Source organism: Centruroides sculpturatus, unplaced genomic scaffold (assembly GCF_000671375.1).
Source record: "Centruroides sculpturatus isolate CEXI.00-Female unplaced genomic scaffold, Cexi_2.0 scaffold364, whole genome shotgun sequence".
Lineage (NCBI taxonomy): Eukaryota > Metazoa > Arthropoda > Arachnida > Scorpiones > Buthidae > Centruroides > Centruroides sculpturatus.
In genome coordinates this window covers 419,768-436,731 of record NW_019384799.1, presented here as the reverse complement: position 1 = coordinate 436,731, position 16,964 = coordinate 419,768, and the positions used below count along the sequence as shown (strand labels likewise).

Here is a 16,964-nt window from a genome sequence, read left to right as displayed (position 1 = left end):
GTTTATCCGAATCAATTGGGGACTGGGGTTGTTCGGATAACTTATTTTTCGGATAACCAATTATGTACGAAAAAATATATTAATTTATCCCGTGTTGAAATTTTTCTCCGTTGCGTGTCGCTTCGCGTTGAATTTTCGTCGATGTTAAGCCTAACGAAGACTATTGTATCGTTAAAAATTATTTTTTTATTTTGTACAAACAAAATAAATACATTGAAAAATATAAAAACAATAAAAAATTATACTTCAGAAGTTAATTTAGTATTAAAAACGTAAAATATTTGAGTAGCCGAAGACATAGCGAAAGATTACAGCGCCAGAGCACTGGCGAAAATTTAAATTTGTCGACTGGAATTCCTTCGGATAACCGACCTTCGGATAAACGACGCTCTACTGTAATAATAATGGTAAACTTGTTGGAAGAAACATTTAGCTGTTGCCAAACAATAAAATCTGACCTGAAGGGAATATGCTTATATATAATATTCAGGCTTCAATATTTATGAAATTGCAATATTTAAGGATTACATTTCAAAAAGTATACACTTCATATAAAAAAAATTAGTGATAAAGCCTATAATCAAATTAGCATTTAATATGAAAGTGCAAAAATTTTCTTATATCTGATGATTAACCAAAAGACAAAATGCTACAAAACATCCTATTACTACATTCAAAATTGCACACACAATTTTAACAAATATTTATTTGAGAAGCATATATATATATGCAGAGTTAGCAAGAAAAATGATCAAAATTCAGGTTCTACAGGTGAATGACAAATCTCTGAAAATAGATTATTATATTGGCTCAACTTCTGTTAGAGTGCAGATACATTACATCTATGTTATTGATAAGAACTGTCTGATAAGCCATCAAAATATATTTTTATAGCTGTATTAACCATCAACGGTTATACATTAGGCTTATATATACTGGAAGAGGAAATCGGACCGAACGTCCGGGTAACGTAACTGGCATCATGCCTGCACGGTAAGCAGGAGTTGCGGTTTAGAGTCCTGCTTTGGGCCAATTCTTTTCTTCCAGTTTATTCTAAATTAATTATTATAATTATTAAATTTAATATGAGATGGCACATAATGCCTCCCTCTAGTGTCAAATTTATTTTTAATTCATAATTAATATTCCAAATTATAGTCCGATTATTTACAGCAATCGTGGATGTCTATTTGCTAAGCATCGAGTTTCCATATATGTTTATATCTGTACATTAAATATATGATCAGGGTTAGGAATTAAGAATATTTGCTGTGTGTCTTTAAAAAAAATTTAAATTTAAAGAAAACTCAATGGAAGTTTCTATAGTTTTACCATTTTTATTAATTAATAATACTACTAATTAAAAAGTACAGGTAACCCCTGTATAACATGGGAGTTACATTCCAAAAAATTGCCATGTTATATGAATCCATGTTATACAAAACAAAGAACTAGTGCAAAAAGGGGAGTTAGGTTCCAAAAATTAAAAACATGCTGCTAATTCTTCTTTAAATCAGATTATTCATTTTTTTTATGGGTAAAATACTTGTTATTTAAGTAAATATTTTACCAGAGGATTATTCATTCTATACGATGATCTCAGCATGAGCATCATCAACTGGTAACAGTTTTTGGGTGCGTTCGTTAATAGCAGTTGGTCTGCGTCTCCACTACAATAGGAGTGCGCTGCTGTTTGTAGGCATTTAGGAACGACAGTGAAAGAAAGATACCGGCACCCACACTAGCGATAATATCATGATGGAGGAATCTATAATTCTAAAATATGAGCTTTGAGGCAAAAGAAGGGTCCCAATTGTAAAAATTTAACCATTAAATGGATTATTTGTTGAAAGAGCATTCATAGTAACCACAAAAAAAATTAGAATGCTCGCACGGAGGTATAAAAGAACGCACCCTTTATTACATTTCATGTTGTATGAGGGTTTTACCCAATTCCCAAACTGTGTTAGAGTAAACCCATGCTATAAAAGCACCGTGTTATATGGGGATGTTCCCAATTCTCAAACCATGTTAGTGAATCCGTGTTATATGGGGATTACCTGTACTTATTATTAGATGAAATAAGTATGAAGCATAAAAAAGTTGAGAAAAAACAAATATAAGGATGCCACTTCAGAAGTACATTCAGTAGTCTGATAAAATTTTCCTTTTCAGAGGAAACTAGTAATTTCAAACCTATATAAGTTAAGTTAACTATATATATATAAATTTGAGTGACTTAAAAAGCTTACCTCCAATGGTACTTTCTTGATATTCATGAAATTGTCCCTTCACAAACCGAAGAACCAAACTTGATTTTCCTACTGCTGATTCACCAAGTAAAACAAGCTTAAATTGACAAATTTTTCCTTGAGTTGATCCATTAGGCCTCTGAGCACTACCTCGTCCTGCCATTGGATGCCACTATAAAAAATTTATACTAATTACAACTTTTTAAATAGTGAAAAATACATTCTGTATATTTTCTAATCTGAATTTTACAATTAGATGATCTTTAGAAAGGAATACTTATTACAGCTTTTACAAATTTGGTTTTTTAAAAGAATTTTTTCAAAAGCAAACAAACACTTAAATTATGTGAACTTTAAATATTGAAATACAAATTTTTATAATTTTCAGGTATGTGATTAGAAATTATTATTTGAAAATTTCACATTTCACAACTAAATGATAACTCGTCAATGAAGAAATTATCATGATAAATACAAGTTTAAAAATGATAAAATTTTAGACTTAAGGCAACAAATGATGAAATTAAATATCTAGTAAACAGGTGAAAAAAGAACAGGAAATGTTTATATGCAGAAAATTGACTAATTGTATTAAAAAAATACAAATCAGGTACACAATGAAAAGCTCAAATAATAAGCTGTATTCACAGCCCAAAAACTTAACACGTCTTAATGAAAATCCAACAAAACTAACTAGAATGTAGAATAAATTATAAAATAAAGCCCAACCTTGCAAAATTCAAACAATCCAGCATATACTGAAAAGATTGAGCTAACAAAATGACAAATATAATATCACTCCTTCATTGCATGCATTCAAGCAATAAGTCTTTTTTAAATTATATATTGCATATGCTAGTGTGTTAGTCAATCTCAAGATTTTCAGCTCAAAACTCTAGATCTATAGCCACTAAGTACAAAACAGTAGCTTCTACTTGATAAGGCTAGAACCGAAATCTGGATACTAATGTGACCTTTCGGGTTGGCATCTTTTTAGTGCCCTGTCAAAATTGACACCACTGTGTTTATCATAACGCGGAAGCCGAGACGACAATTATTACGTCACACTGTTGCACGAGTGGTCCGTAAGTGGACAGACGGATTTGTAATGTCAGCTGATTGAGAGACAGCATGTGGAAGAGACTACAATTAACACTTAACAAGGATTTAATTAAAAATAAATTGGATAAGATACAGAGGTTCTAAAGTTTTGTCGCAGAGAGAGAGAGAGAGTACACATAAGGTTCGTGTGGTGATAAATACCTTTGGTAATAGATACCCTGATCAAGGTTGTATCAAATCGAAGAACCAGGTAATAGTTCTTCTTATAGGCTTTTTCAGGATTTGTCCAAGGGTGAAATATCCAGTCAAAATGTCCCGTTGAAATATCCAGGCTCTATCGTGCACTAATACAAAAAAATGGTTGTTGATAAAGGTTATCCTACGAAATGGGCGAAGACTTCTTTCCTCTCCGAGGACTAAAGCAAACAGCAACTAACTCTTTTCAGCCATCTGGCGATATTTACAGACGATTTTGGCCGTGCAGAGATTAATAGTTCATGAGAAAGCATCATGTTGCCTTCGAGAAAATGTAACGGGAGACTTTCTAAGGTAGCCATGAACAACAATCATTATGTCTCTCGAATCATGTTAGTATTAAAGACTACAGTAAAGCATCGATTATCCGACCCATGATCAACCGTCACACCGATTAACCGACTGCGTCGGCAAATTCAGATGTCCGCTGGTGATGCAGCACTATAATATTTGGCTATGTCTTGGCTACTTTAATATTATTTTCATTAAATTTTTGGTGTTTTAGCTGGCAACACTGGCTCTACCATGAAAGGTATGCCAGTGTTTAAACAAGGCTTAATTTTCTAATTATGAGTGGTTCTTTGTTTTGTAAGCAATAAAATAATTTAAAAATTTCTAATGACACAATAGCGATGATTATTATTTTAAAAAAATTTTGTTTGGCTTAATATCTATGAAAATTCAACACGAAGTAGGTTAATAGTGATATACCAATATACTAATTACATGAGATATAATACGGTAGACCCCCCTATAACGCGGGTTCCAATAACATAGATTCCTATAATGCGGCGAAAAAATTGCGTCAGTATTCGTACAAAGAGGCTAAAAGGGACACGTAAAATGTGGTAAAACGTCATTGCCAACTCGTCATTGCGGACGAGCAGCCGAACTATTTTCCGCCGTCTAGCACCACGCTACGGAGAGTTTAGGCGGGTAAGTTGAGTTTAACTATCGTCTGTACAGTATTATATATAAATTAGGTACTGTACATATAATTATATATTAATTATATATAAATTAGGTACTGTATATATAATTATATATTAACTTATTGTAACTTTGTTATAATTAAATATATAATTTCCGCCGTCTAGCGTGGCGCCACGCTACGGAGATTTTTACGCTAACTATCGTCTGTCAGTATGTAAATTAGGTACCGTAAGTCTAATACAGTACTGTAATTTTATACATTTCTTGTGAAAGAAACATTTCTTATTCAACGGCGATTAAAATTATTTATATTAATGATGTCTCCGAAGTTCTACGAAGTTTTCACAGAAAAATAAGTTGTTAGAAATCGGCCGCTCTTTGCTGAGCTGTTCCGCGACGAAAACAATGTTGAGCAATGGCAATGTCGAATGGTGACACTCGGTAAGTAATCCTACAATTTTTTGTTTATAGCGTAGTTTATACGGATTATTCAAAAAAAATATATACGTATTTTGGAAATATTGAGTCGAATTAGTCTAGAATCGATTAATTTTATGGAAGAAAATCTTTCAAACAGCCGTAGTCCGTAAACTTGACACGTGTCAAATACGTGAGCCAATCACAGCCCAAGGATTCCTACAACGCGAAATTTGTATAACGAGGAACATATCTTCGCATTATGGGGGGGGTCTACTGTACTATACTATACTAATAACTGGGAAGTATGAAAAAATGCATTATCAGTTTTTTCAGTTATCTGACCAACCCGAGTCCCAAATTGAGTCAAATAATCGATGCTCTACTGTAGTTCAAATATATGAATTTCTGCTCTGTCATCACTCCGGCCTTTTAAAAAATCAGGTTTATTTGTGAAAGTACATGTTCAATTTTATATGGTGATATAAGAACATAAATAGGTAACAGTTGGACTTTTACTCTCTCTTTTTCCTGTTTACATGTTTGTTTTCATAACTTGTACTTCTATTACCAAGATTATTGTTTATTTAATGACTAGTATACAGATTCGGTTTCTCTCTCTCTCTACTTGTGTTACATGGTTAAAATAAAACACACGGACACGTGGTTAAAGGTAAATATGTTTTTTCTCAGCCAGGTCAATACCCTTTTGCTACCTAGCAGTTATCATACTTTCTAGTTATTTTGCACTTTGACGCGATCGTCTTTTTAATCTGATTAATCTTTAACCATACTTTTTTTGTATACGTGGGAGAGGATATTCTTACTGGTATGCAACTTTGTGATGGATATGGTTTTGTAGTAGAGATTGCATGTAATGTTCTTGGATTCGGTGATGTCGTTGAGGTTCTGGAGCATGCGAATATCGGAAAAATTGGGATACAGAAAATTGTGAATATCATGGCGAACATGACGACTATAACATTAAATTAATGGATGTTTGGAGAACTGTCAATTGAACTGTTTTTTGATCTGATCCGATTGTTGTTCTCACCGGCTGTCTACTTTCAGTGGACTGTGGTTCTGTTTATTTTTCACCCCCACATGTGTCAGTGCACGCTTCATCTTTAGTCCCCTTTCATCTGTTATTTTTTTTTTGTCCCTTTCCATGAGGGGTGATGGATTTTCATTCATTGTGCTCAGGACTGATCAATTTTTTTTGTTCATCTCCGTGTACCTTTGAGGTTTCTGAGTTGCCAGTTTTTCTACAATACGTTCTCGGACTATCTCTTAGGCTTTTCTCTCCTGTTGCTTCCTGGTTATGCTGCTCTGCGATGCGGACTATCTGACAATCATTTCTATAGTATTATATAAAAACTAAGAAACTTAAAACTTTTCTGCAGTGGAAGAATATTTTCAGGACCCAAAACTTCCCCAGAAATTATTGTACACAATTAGTGAACCAATTAATAATTACTACTACAATATAAAAAAAATTCAATTTTTTCAAATCAAGGTCATACAAATAGAGACCTACCACACATAATTTGCCAAACATTAAACAACAAAAATTTTTAATTTTGAAGAATTCTTTAATTTAAGCAATGTCATCAACATCAGGATAGCATACACAATCACAAACTTGATGTAATATGTTCATTAACAGAAATAAAATTGAAGTGACACCATGAATCATCTCTAGCATGGGGTTCTAATAAAATAACCTTTTCAATGTTAAAAAAAAAAATACCATATAATTTTTTTCTGAAAATTTTTAAAAATGTGTACATTTTTCAAAAATTTACACATTAACTTTGTTATTGAGTGACTTTCCATATTTGTTTTTTGTTCCTAAAAAAAAAAAAACCATATTTTTCAATGATGTTTTAAAGTATATTTTTGTGTTTATTTTATAATAAATTTATTTAAAAAAGGAAAATGGTTATAGAATGTAAGAACCTGAGGCCATATTCTGGTCACATATTTCTCATCTCTTTCAGAGCTAAATGACNTAAAAAAAAAAAAAACCATATTTTTCAATGATGTTTTAAAGTATATTTTTGTGTTTATTTTATAATAAATTTATTTAAAAAAGGAAAATGGTTATAGAATGTAAGAACCTGAGGCCATATTCTGGTCACATATTTCTCATCTCTTTCAGAGCTAAATGACATGATGTACAGTGGTACCTCAGGATACGAAATTAATCCATTCTGAAACTGAGATCGTATCATGAAAATGTCGTAAGGTGAATCATTTTTCCCCACATGATTACATGTAAAACCAAATACAGGTAACCCCCGTATAACACGGCACTTCTATAGCACAGATTCACTCTAACACAGTTACAGAATTGGGAACATCCCCCGTATCACACGGTGCTTTTCTAACACGGTTCAGGAATTGGGTAAAATCCTTAAACAACACGAAATGTAATAAAGAGTGTGTTCTTTTATACTTCCACGTAACTCTGCGTGAGCATTCTAATTGTTTTCATGGCTACTTTGAATGCTCTTTCAACAATAATCCATTTAATGGTTAAATTTTACAATTGGGACCCTTCTTTTGCCTCTAAAAGCTCATTTTAGAATTATAGATTCCTCCATCACAATACTATCGATAGTGTGGGCGCTACCATCATTCTTTCACCGTTGTTTATAAATGCCTACAAACAGCAGCGCACCCCCGTTGCAGAGCAACTTCTATTAACGAACGCACCCAAACACTGTTACCAGTTGATGATGCTCATTCTGAGATCATCATATAGGATGAATAATCCTCTGGTAAAATATTTACTTAAGTAAGTAAGTATGAAAAAAATCTATGAAACTATGAACCTATAAGTATGAACCTATGAAAAAAATAATAATAAATCCGATTTAAATAAGGATTTAACAGTATGTTTTTTTAATTTTTGGAACCTAACCCCCCTTTTTGCACTAGTTCTTTGTTTCGTATAACACGGATTCACATAACACCAATTTTTTGGAACGTAACTCCTGTGTTATACTGGGGTTACCTGTAATTCGTTCCAACACGAAAATCACACTCAAATTAAAACTAAGTAGTACATTAAAAAAAAAACTATAGTAAGGAAAACACTGAAAAATGCATTTTGTAGTTGTAAATGTATAAATAATCATAATATAATAATAATTGATTTAAAAATGTAGTTTTATTTGCACTTTAACTTTGAGGATAGACAACGGTGCAGGTGTAAACTGATGGCAGAAGAGAGGGAGAAGAGAAATGATACTAAAACTTAACTTACATAATATAATGTAACAATAACTTAAAAATAATTTAGAAAAGATAAATTTATTTTTGTTTATATATATATATATACACCANATTAACTTCAATTCATAGGAACTAATTATATATATATATATAATTTTTTTTTTTCATTTTTTATTTGCTGCTTTTTGCTTTCTTTTCTTCACTTTCACTGGATAGAGGTTGCTTGGTAAAATATCTATCCAAAGAGGTTTGGCTTTGTCTACTTTTTAAAATGTTTCTAAAATGACTTAGGCAAATGTCATTACGCCGAGCAGCAATATGGCCAGTGTAAACCTTGTTGGGATGTTTCTTTTCAATAAAATCAGTCACTTTCTGATAATACCTCAAGATTTCCTTCATCGAGCAAGATCCTTCCACGGTGAAGCAAACACGCGGACTGAGACCGATGAACAGAAGTGAATAAAAAATGGCACTGCAAACTAATGTAACGTCGTATGGTGAGTTTTTGTTCGTATCGTGGAGCAAAAATATGTTCAAATTTCATGTTGTATCCTGAAAATTTCATATGCTGGGACGTTTGTATCCTAAGGTACCACTGTATAGACAATTCTGATTGATTGTAACAATCTTGTCTTTTCTGTTGATGTCATGATTCTATTTGATTGGTTATATATGTTCAGGTAACCTATACATGCAACACAGTACAGAATTTTAACCAACTGAAATTGTAAAATTTTTGAAATGCAGAATACAAAATTATAGAACGTGGTAAAGAAAGCATAAAAATTTTGACAATTTTTTGTTTTATAAAGTTTTTATGGAAGTCTTGGGGGCAACATTCTCAAAAACTTTTAATAACCAAGTTAGAGAAACATTAGATACTTAGTTCAGGAAAAATTAGATAGCAATATTTCAAAAAGTACTTTTAAGAGTTAGACAAACTGGAAATAATGGATAGAATTATCATCATTGCCAATGATTCAGTATTTGATGTAGAATCATAATAAGAATAAAAAAATAACAAGTTGTTGGTATTCCTGAGTGAAATGTAAAATGAAACACTAACATGATTATATAGCTCAAATAGCATCCAGTTGTCCATACTGGATATAACAAAAATAGTTGTCTTTTGTCTGAAAGTTCTGTTTATCTCTTGAAAACAAGAAATTTTTGAGTGTCCTCCAGAATCATGCTTGGGGAGAGGTAATGATCTCTCAAGATGTACACAAATATTTAGCCAATCAAAGACCAGCTTGTGACACACTCTTGAAGATAAGATACAATGACCAGAAGAAAGCCACAGGCCCAAGGAACCAGATGAAGCAAATTTGTTGCTAAAGGAATTGATACAATGGAATAACTTCCGTTTTTTTCATGTACCTGTACTTTATATTAAACTCCTAATAAGTGTGGACCTCTTTAACCTCTTATCTTGCATTATAGGAGCATCCTGCAATGCAAGACCTATTTTAATGATTCCCCTACTTCATAATCTTTTGTTTGATAACACCAATGAGTTGATTTTTCATAAATTAATATTTATATTAGAATATAACTTTCTGAAAAGAAAAATCAAGATATTAGTGATATACAAATAAAAATATATTTTGTGTTAGCTAATTCTATGCTTTTGTCATCAGAAGACCTATACAAAATGGCCAAGATGACTTAAATATAGTGTTTTTGAACCACAGATGGAAAGCATTGTGTCAATGTGTGGTTAAACTTGATGATGATAGTGATAAAAAAAGTACAGTTTGGGAATGTTTGACAATTCACTTAAATGCTTAAAAAGTAGCCTGATGATTCACTTAATGATGAAATGCCAATATGGGTTAATATGATCAAATTATATTTTAAATATTTCATTTCATTCAAGCCAACATAAAATTTCACCAACTAGTGTTGAGAACAGTTAAAATAAAACCAAATTTTCTTTTTAGGTTCTTTTTTATAGCTGTTTTGATTTTCAAAAAATTAAATAGTTCATTAAAAGAGATACATAGACTTGTCCTTACTGCAAGCAAACAAGCAAGTAGGTAGAGCAATTGAATACTGATCAGAAAAAGTAAACATTCCAATTTTAAAACACAATATCCTACATTTTGGCAATTTTCTCTATCTACAAACTAAGCCAAAATGTTACTTCATTTTTTTTGTAGCTATTACTATAATATTTTTTTCTACTGCAAATTTCCTCAAGATTGCTTTTATTTTCCTGAAGTGTGTTCATGTGATTAGACCTATTCGTGCACATGCTTTTCTGTAAGTTATCTTGATAAGAACTATTATACATCTGATCCACTTGTAAACTGTAGATAACCATAGTATGCAAAGACTTATACTTCATCTGCATAAGTGATGCTACTTCCAACATGCATGAACTATAAATGAACTCTTCTTCACATGTAAACTGAACTTTTATTACACTAGTTTTATCTGTTAACTAAAATTCACCAAACAAGTATTTCTGGCTAATACTTATGTTATAGGTTATTGTAAATGATGCACAGTAATTGTTTAAAGCACCATCTCACTTGCCACTGCATTTTGATAAATATTTGCATTTACACTAATGATGAAACAATATATTAATACAGTAGACCCCACCTATAATTACGATTCCTATAAAACTGCAAAAAAATTGCAACGGTATCTGTAAAAAAAGGTACAAAACTTCTATAATTATGTGAAATGTCATCGGGCAGCCGAACTATTTTCCGCCGTCAAGTGCCACGCTACGGAGAGTTTGCTATCGTCTGTACAGTATTATATATAAATTAGGTACTGTACATATAATTATGTATAAATTAGGTACTGTATATATAATTATATATTAACTTAATTTATTGTAACTTTATTATAATTATATATATTTTTTCCGCCGCGTAGCGCCACGCTACAAAGATTTTACGCTAACTATCGTCTGTACAGTATGTAAATTAGCTACCGTAAGTCTAATACAGTACTGTAATTTTATACATTTCTTGTGAAAGAAACATTTCTTATTCAACAGCGATTAAAATTATTTATATTAATTATGTCTCCAAAGTTCAACGAAGTTTTCGCAGAAAAATAAGTTATTAGAAATCGGCTGCTGTTTGGTGAGCTGTTCCGCGACGAAAACAAGCTTTAGCAATGGCGATGTCGAATGGTGCACACTCGGTAAGTAATCCTACAATTTTTTGTTTATAGCATAGTTTATACAGATTATTTCCAAAAAAAAATATACGTATTTTGGAAATGTTCAGTTGGATTAGTCTAGAATCGATTAATTTTATGGAAGAAAACCTTTCAAACAGCCGTAGTCCATAAACTTGACACGTGTCGGGCTGTGATTGGAAGGACTCGTAAGAAATCGGATTCCTAAAGAATGGAACGTATCTATGATCTTATAGGGGGGTCGACTGTACTATTAAGAGTCATCAATACTAACATTGGCATCAGCCAGATGACCATTGTTCTAATCTCAAAAAAGTGTATAAATCATTGTCACTTACAGACATCCAATGAACAACCTTTTATTACCTGATTAAATACATTGATTCTTCTTTACTACTTAAAATCTGCCAGACATGACCAAAAAGAAAACTGGTCCAATCTTTTTGTACATTTCCGGGATTAAAACTACTATGAAAATCTCAGGAGCCTGGACATGTACCTGAAGTTTAGAGACCCAGATCAGAAACAAAGCAGTCCACTCTAAAAACTCAATTCTTTATTGATGCACTGAGGTTCATTGTGGAAAATGTTCTTTTGCAGGTAGTAGAGCTAAAGTGGTAAACAGAACATTAACTCAAAGAGAAATTGATATGCTTAAGTGGCACTTTTAGAATAGTAGAAAGAAGTGTAAGGATATATTCTGTTACTGTTCATCTTTACACAAGTAACAGTCAGTGTTAACTGCATGTTTTTTTATGTCCTGACATTCTTCCACAAGCATGTTCTTATACAGGTGATATTTTTGGCTACTCATTTTTACATTAAAACAACAAGTAAATTATTTTGTTATATATTGATGTGAATAACTGTTCAGTTTCTTTGGACATTTAGAAACGAGTAATGGATTATATTTTGAAAATTACATCATCCAAATACCCAACTACCTTCCTACAAAATGAGTGCACTGCTACAGTCAATGTTAAGCTGAGCAATGTAGGCTCCACGCTTACGCAATTTTAACTCACCTGTTTTCTGATATTTTTACTGTTTTGGCACGTGTGATTTACATATTCTGCACTGATCCATTAGTGCACCACTGAATCACACAAATGGTCTTATACAATGAAGCCCAACCATGACAATGCTCATCACCAAACAGCTCTGAACCAATGCTATGGAGTTAGATTTAGTAAGCTGTTCAACATAAAATATACAATTGTGTAGACTTCCATATTGTGTATGATGAAATAAATACAATAATCCTGCCTCCAATTCTACATAAATGTTGATCTACATGTTCTGTAACAGCAGTGTTGCCAAATCAAAAACAGGTAGTTGATAAAGGTACAACCTGTAACAGCAACACAATTTATCTATTTTATCATTGAAAAATATGGAAAGTTTATCTTCTGGCACCTAGATAAAAATGAAGTCAAATACTTCAACGAAAAGTTGCTTATTCTTTATATTGAAATCTGTTTTCAATGGCATTGGACACACGAGTAATGCTCAATTTGATTGTTTCTCCTTAAAACTACTGACTTTCAAACTGCATTGCTTTTAAGGAACTTTGATCATGGCAAAGTTCTTTAAAAGCAGAAGAATCATGGCCAAATGTTTGTTGCAATCATTGAATTCTTAGATTTGCTTTGATATCACTTACCAAAATCTAGTGTATGTTTACACTTTCAAAATCATGTATTTTTTGCTTGACATCTAACATACATGTATCCTTGTCTAGAGTATTTCAATGATTTTATTTTTCAGAAGTCTCCTTGCTTTAGCCAACTTAACATTGCTGGTAGCATTGACCTCTAGAAGAATGTTGATGGTACTTGAATGCATGCCATTGAGTGAAAATTTAATGAATTTGTTGCAGTATTCTGAATTGTATAAATGTTGAGTATGAGGGGGCTATATCTTATAATTGCTTCTGTAGTAATTGATGAGGTTTAAAACTCCCTGAACATATGCAACAAACTTTACTGTATCAAACATAACCCATTTAAACTTGTGTACTATGCAATAAATCACAGCAACATGCAGAGCACTTTTTTTACAAGACCACACCAACCCAACTCTTGTATCATCCTTATTTACTACAGCTACATTAAGATTCATGCAAACTATCTGACATGTAACAAGTAAGCATGATTGATTAATCATTATCAGCTGCAGTCTTGGTCCCTTTGACCCAATTATCTAAATTTCTGAAAGAATTATGAAACTAATCATAAATACACCAGCATTAACACAGGAATATATGTACAATATCATTCTTTTTCCTGATAATGTCAGCTGATCCATCTGCTATCAGAAAAAACTGCTTTCTGCAAAACAGTATGCAAATTCTCAGCATCAATAAGATATAATTAACAAACTTTTAAGATTGCCATTCTGGTTCATCAACCCAATTGAGAGACCATTTTTTGTCCATAATTGGCCAGTCTTGAAACTTCATGAATGAAAATTCTTCCTTCACACAATATCATGCTCATCACATCAAGTAATAGCTCTGATAGGTAGATCACTGATCTACTTAACAGCTGACTTCAGATTTTCAGCAACCATATTGGCTAGAATGCAATTATGTTTATATCTTGCATCATGTTTTGTTTGAAGTTTTAATGAAATTCTAGTGAGCCTTTCATCTTTAAAAATTACTGATATCTGCAATGTTTAAAAATTTCTGCAGACCTTAGCTAGTTAACTGTAGTTTTTCATCATTAGAATCTATTTGTATGTCTCAAATCACCTCTGCTGAACAGTATGAAAACATCTTTTCTTGTCAATATCCTGGCCACAATCACAAGATTTCTTAAATACATAGAGTGGATGTCACACCAACAATTTAACTGATTTAAGAGAAAAATTCACATAAAAAGGCATTAAAGAACATTTTAATATCCTGCGAGCGCTTTCGATACATTTATAAATGTCGTCTTCAGACAGAACCAGAATCAAAATAAACGTTTCTTAAAATGTTCTTAACGCCTTTTTATGTGAATTTTTCTTTTAAAATCACAAGATTTCTTATGTTTGAACAAAACTGAATGTTATTTTTTATTTGTCATGAGTGTTCTATAATGTTAGTACTGATAATTGCACAGACTGTCACTTCCACAAAATGTTATCACTGTCTATATCACTAGCACAGTATCTGCATTTAGTCTTGTTACAGTTTGGAATCTTCATTGAAAACAAAATTTCCATCATTAACACATTAATGACATCCTTATCTCAAACAGCAAAAGATTATGAAAGAAATCAAAAGAATACTACACACATTTAGCCCTTTTATGTGAACACAACTGAACTGGACATAATTTGGAGGTCACTAGCCTAGCACTACCAGCTATGCCAGAGACAATTACTTTGCATGTTGCCAACAGGCTGTACTTCATTTGCCTTAGTCACATGATTATCTGTAATAGAATCTAAGACTAGGTATTTTAAACAATATATAATTGGGTTATGAAAAATACTCAAATTTACTAAATACACTAGATTCTGGCATTGTTTTGTTTGGACAACAGTTCAAAAAACAAGTGAAAGTTACTATTCTGTTGTTTTACTTATATTATTAAAAATGTTATTGTAGATATTTAAAAAATATGAAAAATTAAATATTTATTAAATACTTATTATTCACAAAAAGATACATAACTATTTTCAACAGAATCTCAATTTCAAGATATATGAATATGAGCCTAATTACACAATATGAATCTTACCATCTTCATGCTAAATAGTAAGATAATCTAAAAATTAGTGTTAAAACAACAAACTTTGAAAACATTAAATTTTGAAAATAGAAAAGTTCTTGTTTTGATTGAAATTTATTTAAAAAAAACAGTAAAATCATTTAATATAAAAATTCTGCTGTTCTGGCACAACACACATTCAACTTTTACATAGGCTATTTAGTTTAAAAACAAGTATATTGAAATTGCAAAAAAAATTTAACATTTAATGTCAGCAATTCTTGATAAAGTATAACAAATTTAACAGAAATTATAATTAGCTAAGATTAAAACTTCATAACTAGAACAAATCAATTCAAAAACAACTTGTCTAAAATATACAGTATTCATGACAATATTTTTTAAATCAGCAGAAATGCTAAAAAATTCTGCAATAATTACAGTTACTTTATATATATATATATATATATAGTCAAAATATTTTAAAATAATGGTTATTAAAATGGTTCCCAATGTATGTAGACTACATAACAGCACTTGGCAATTTATGTTGCTTTAGCAAAATTTAAAAATCCATAATTTTGTCATTTTTGACGATAGATTATTCCTCAGCTTATCAATAATTGATATTAGTTAAAATAAATATATACGTACTAAATACCAAAGTAATTATTTTCTGTATTAATATACATTATTTGGTTTTTTCAACTTATTTAGATTAATGATTATTATATGCAAGCTGTAATAAAGATTTTAAATTATTAGTTAATAAAATACTGGAGGATTAAATCATCCATGCTATCTAATAGAATATTTTAGATAAAAAAAAAAAAAAAAGTCACTTTGCAATGTGATATCCAATGCAAGTTTGTTACATGTATCATGTACTGTACAATGAATTATTTGAAGTATTTAACGTTTTAACACTTCACTTTCAATTTATGCCTTAATAAATATTGAAAACAATTGCTTTATCAGAAATTTAAACGTTTGCAGAGATTTAATCTTAAACAAATGATGACTCAATGTTAAAATGTAAAGGAATTTTCTTTTTTTTTTTTTAAATATTAGTAATGTTTACAGTTTGTGTTTAAAATTACAACATACAAGTACATAGCAATCCCCTTATACGTCACACCACCCTATTGTTGAACAAAGAAAATTACTGTCTGAAACTTGCAATTATTAAAAGTAATCTGTAAATAAACTGTAGACGTAATAGTTAAATAAAAAAACTTCTATGATAATGATAATATAATAATTGGTTTGTCAGGATTTCTCTAAAAATAGAGAAAATTGATGAAGTATTCGTTTATATTGAGTTATAAGGAAATTACTTCATGCTTATTATATCAAATAATTTGGATGTAACGAAGTAAACGAGAAGGAAATTCTTTTCCAATAAAAGAATTAATTTATGGTTGCCATACTTGCTTAAGCCTAACCTGATAACTAAGCCTATCGCTCTTTTTATTTGTTTCGTAGAAAAGTGAGAATTGCCAGATGTAAAATGCTAACTATAATTAATTCTTACCGCAATTTCTAGGCGAACAGAGGTGCTCAAATATATCTACGACAAATCCGAACTCTTACCGACGCAATTCAGTAAACAAAATTTCCACCCTTCGAAACACGACCGCACAACACAGACTGGACTTCTGCTTCCGCTATGAATGGTGGATGACGTCAAACACGACAGCATAAATGCATTTATATAACGAATATTCTCACTTAAACTACTCTTATCGGAATATAAATCTTTAAAAAATATTTCATAGTTGTTAAACTATACGTTTTTCATACCCAATGAAGCTCTTCTATAAAGTACTATATTATTATTTCCTCGAACTTCTTTTTACATCCACCTGTCCCCGTGTCTTTACTATAAAACACCCCGTTTATGACGTTGCGCGTGCGGTGATGACGTCATTGTTGATTT

At 31.3% G+C, this 16,964-nt stretch overlaps 1 protein-coding gene across 3 annotated transcripts in view; it reads right to left on the bottom strand.

Moving 5' to 3' along the window:
* LOC111629518 (ras-related protein Rab-5C-like) overlaps positions 1 to 16,964 on the bottom strand; it is a 57,288-nt gene extending 40,324 nt beyond the window's left edge. Inside the window, exons 1-2 of one of the 3 annotated variants that reach the window (XM_023373437.1) lie at positions 16,829 to 16,964; positions 2,253 to 2,424 (exon numbers count right to left, since the gene is read on the bottom strand). In XM_023373437.1, coding sequence (XP_023229205.1) covers positions 2,253 to 2,415 — 163 coding nt within the window. In that variant the 5' untranslated portion in view covers positions 2,416 to 2,424; positions 16,829 to 16,964. Of the gene's footprint in view, positions 1 to 2,252; positions 2,425 to 16,559; positions 16,751 to 16,828 lie in introns of those variants that run through there. The other 2 variants (XM_023373436.1, XM_023373435.1) reach the window with 2 other exon arrangements.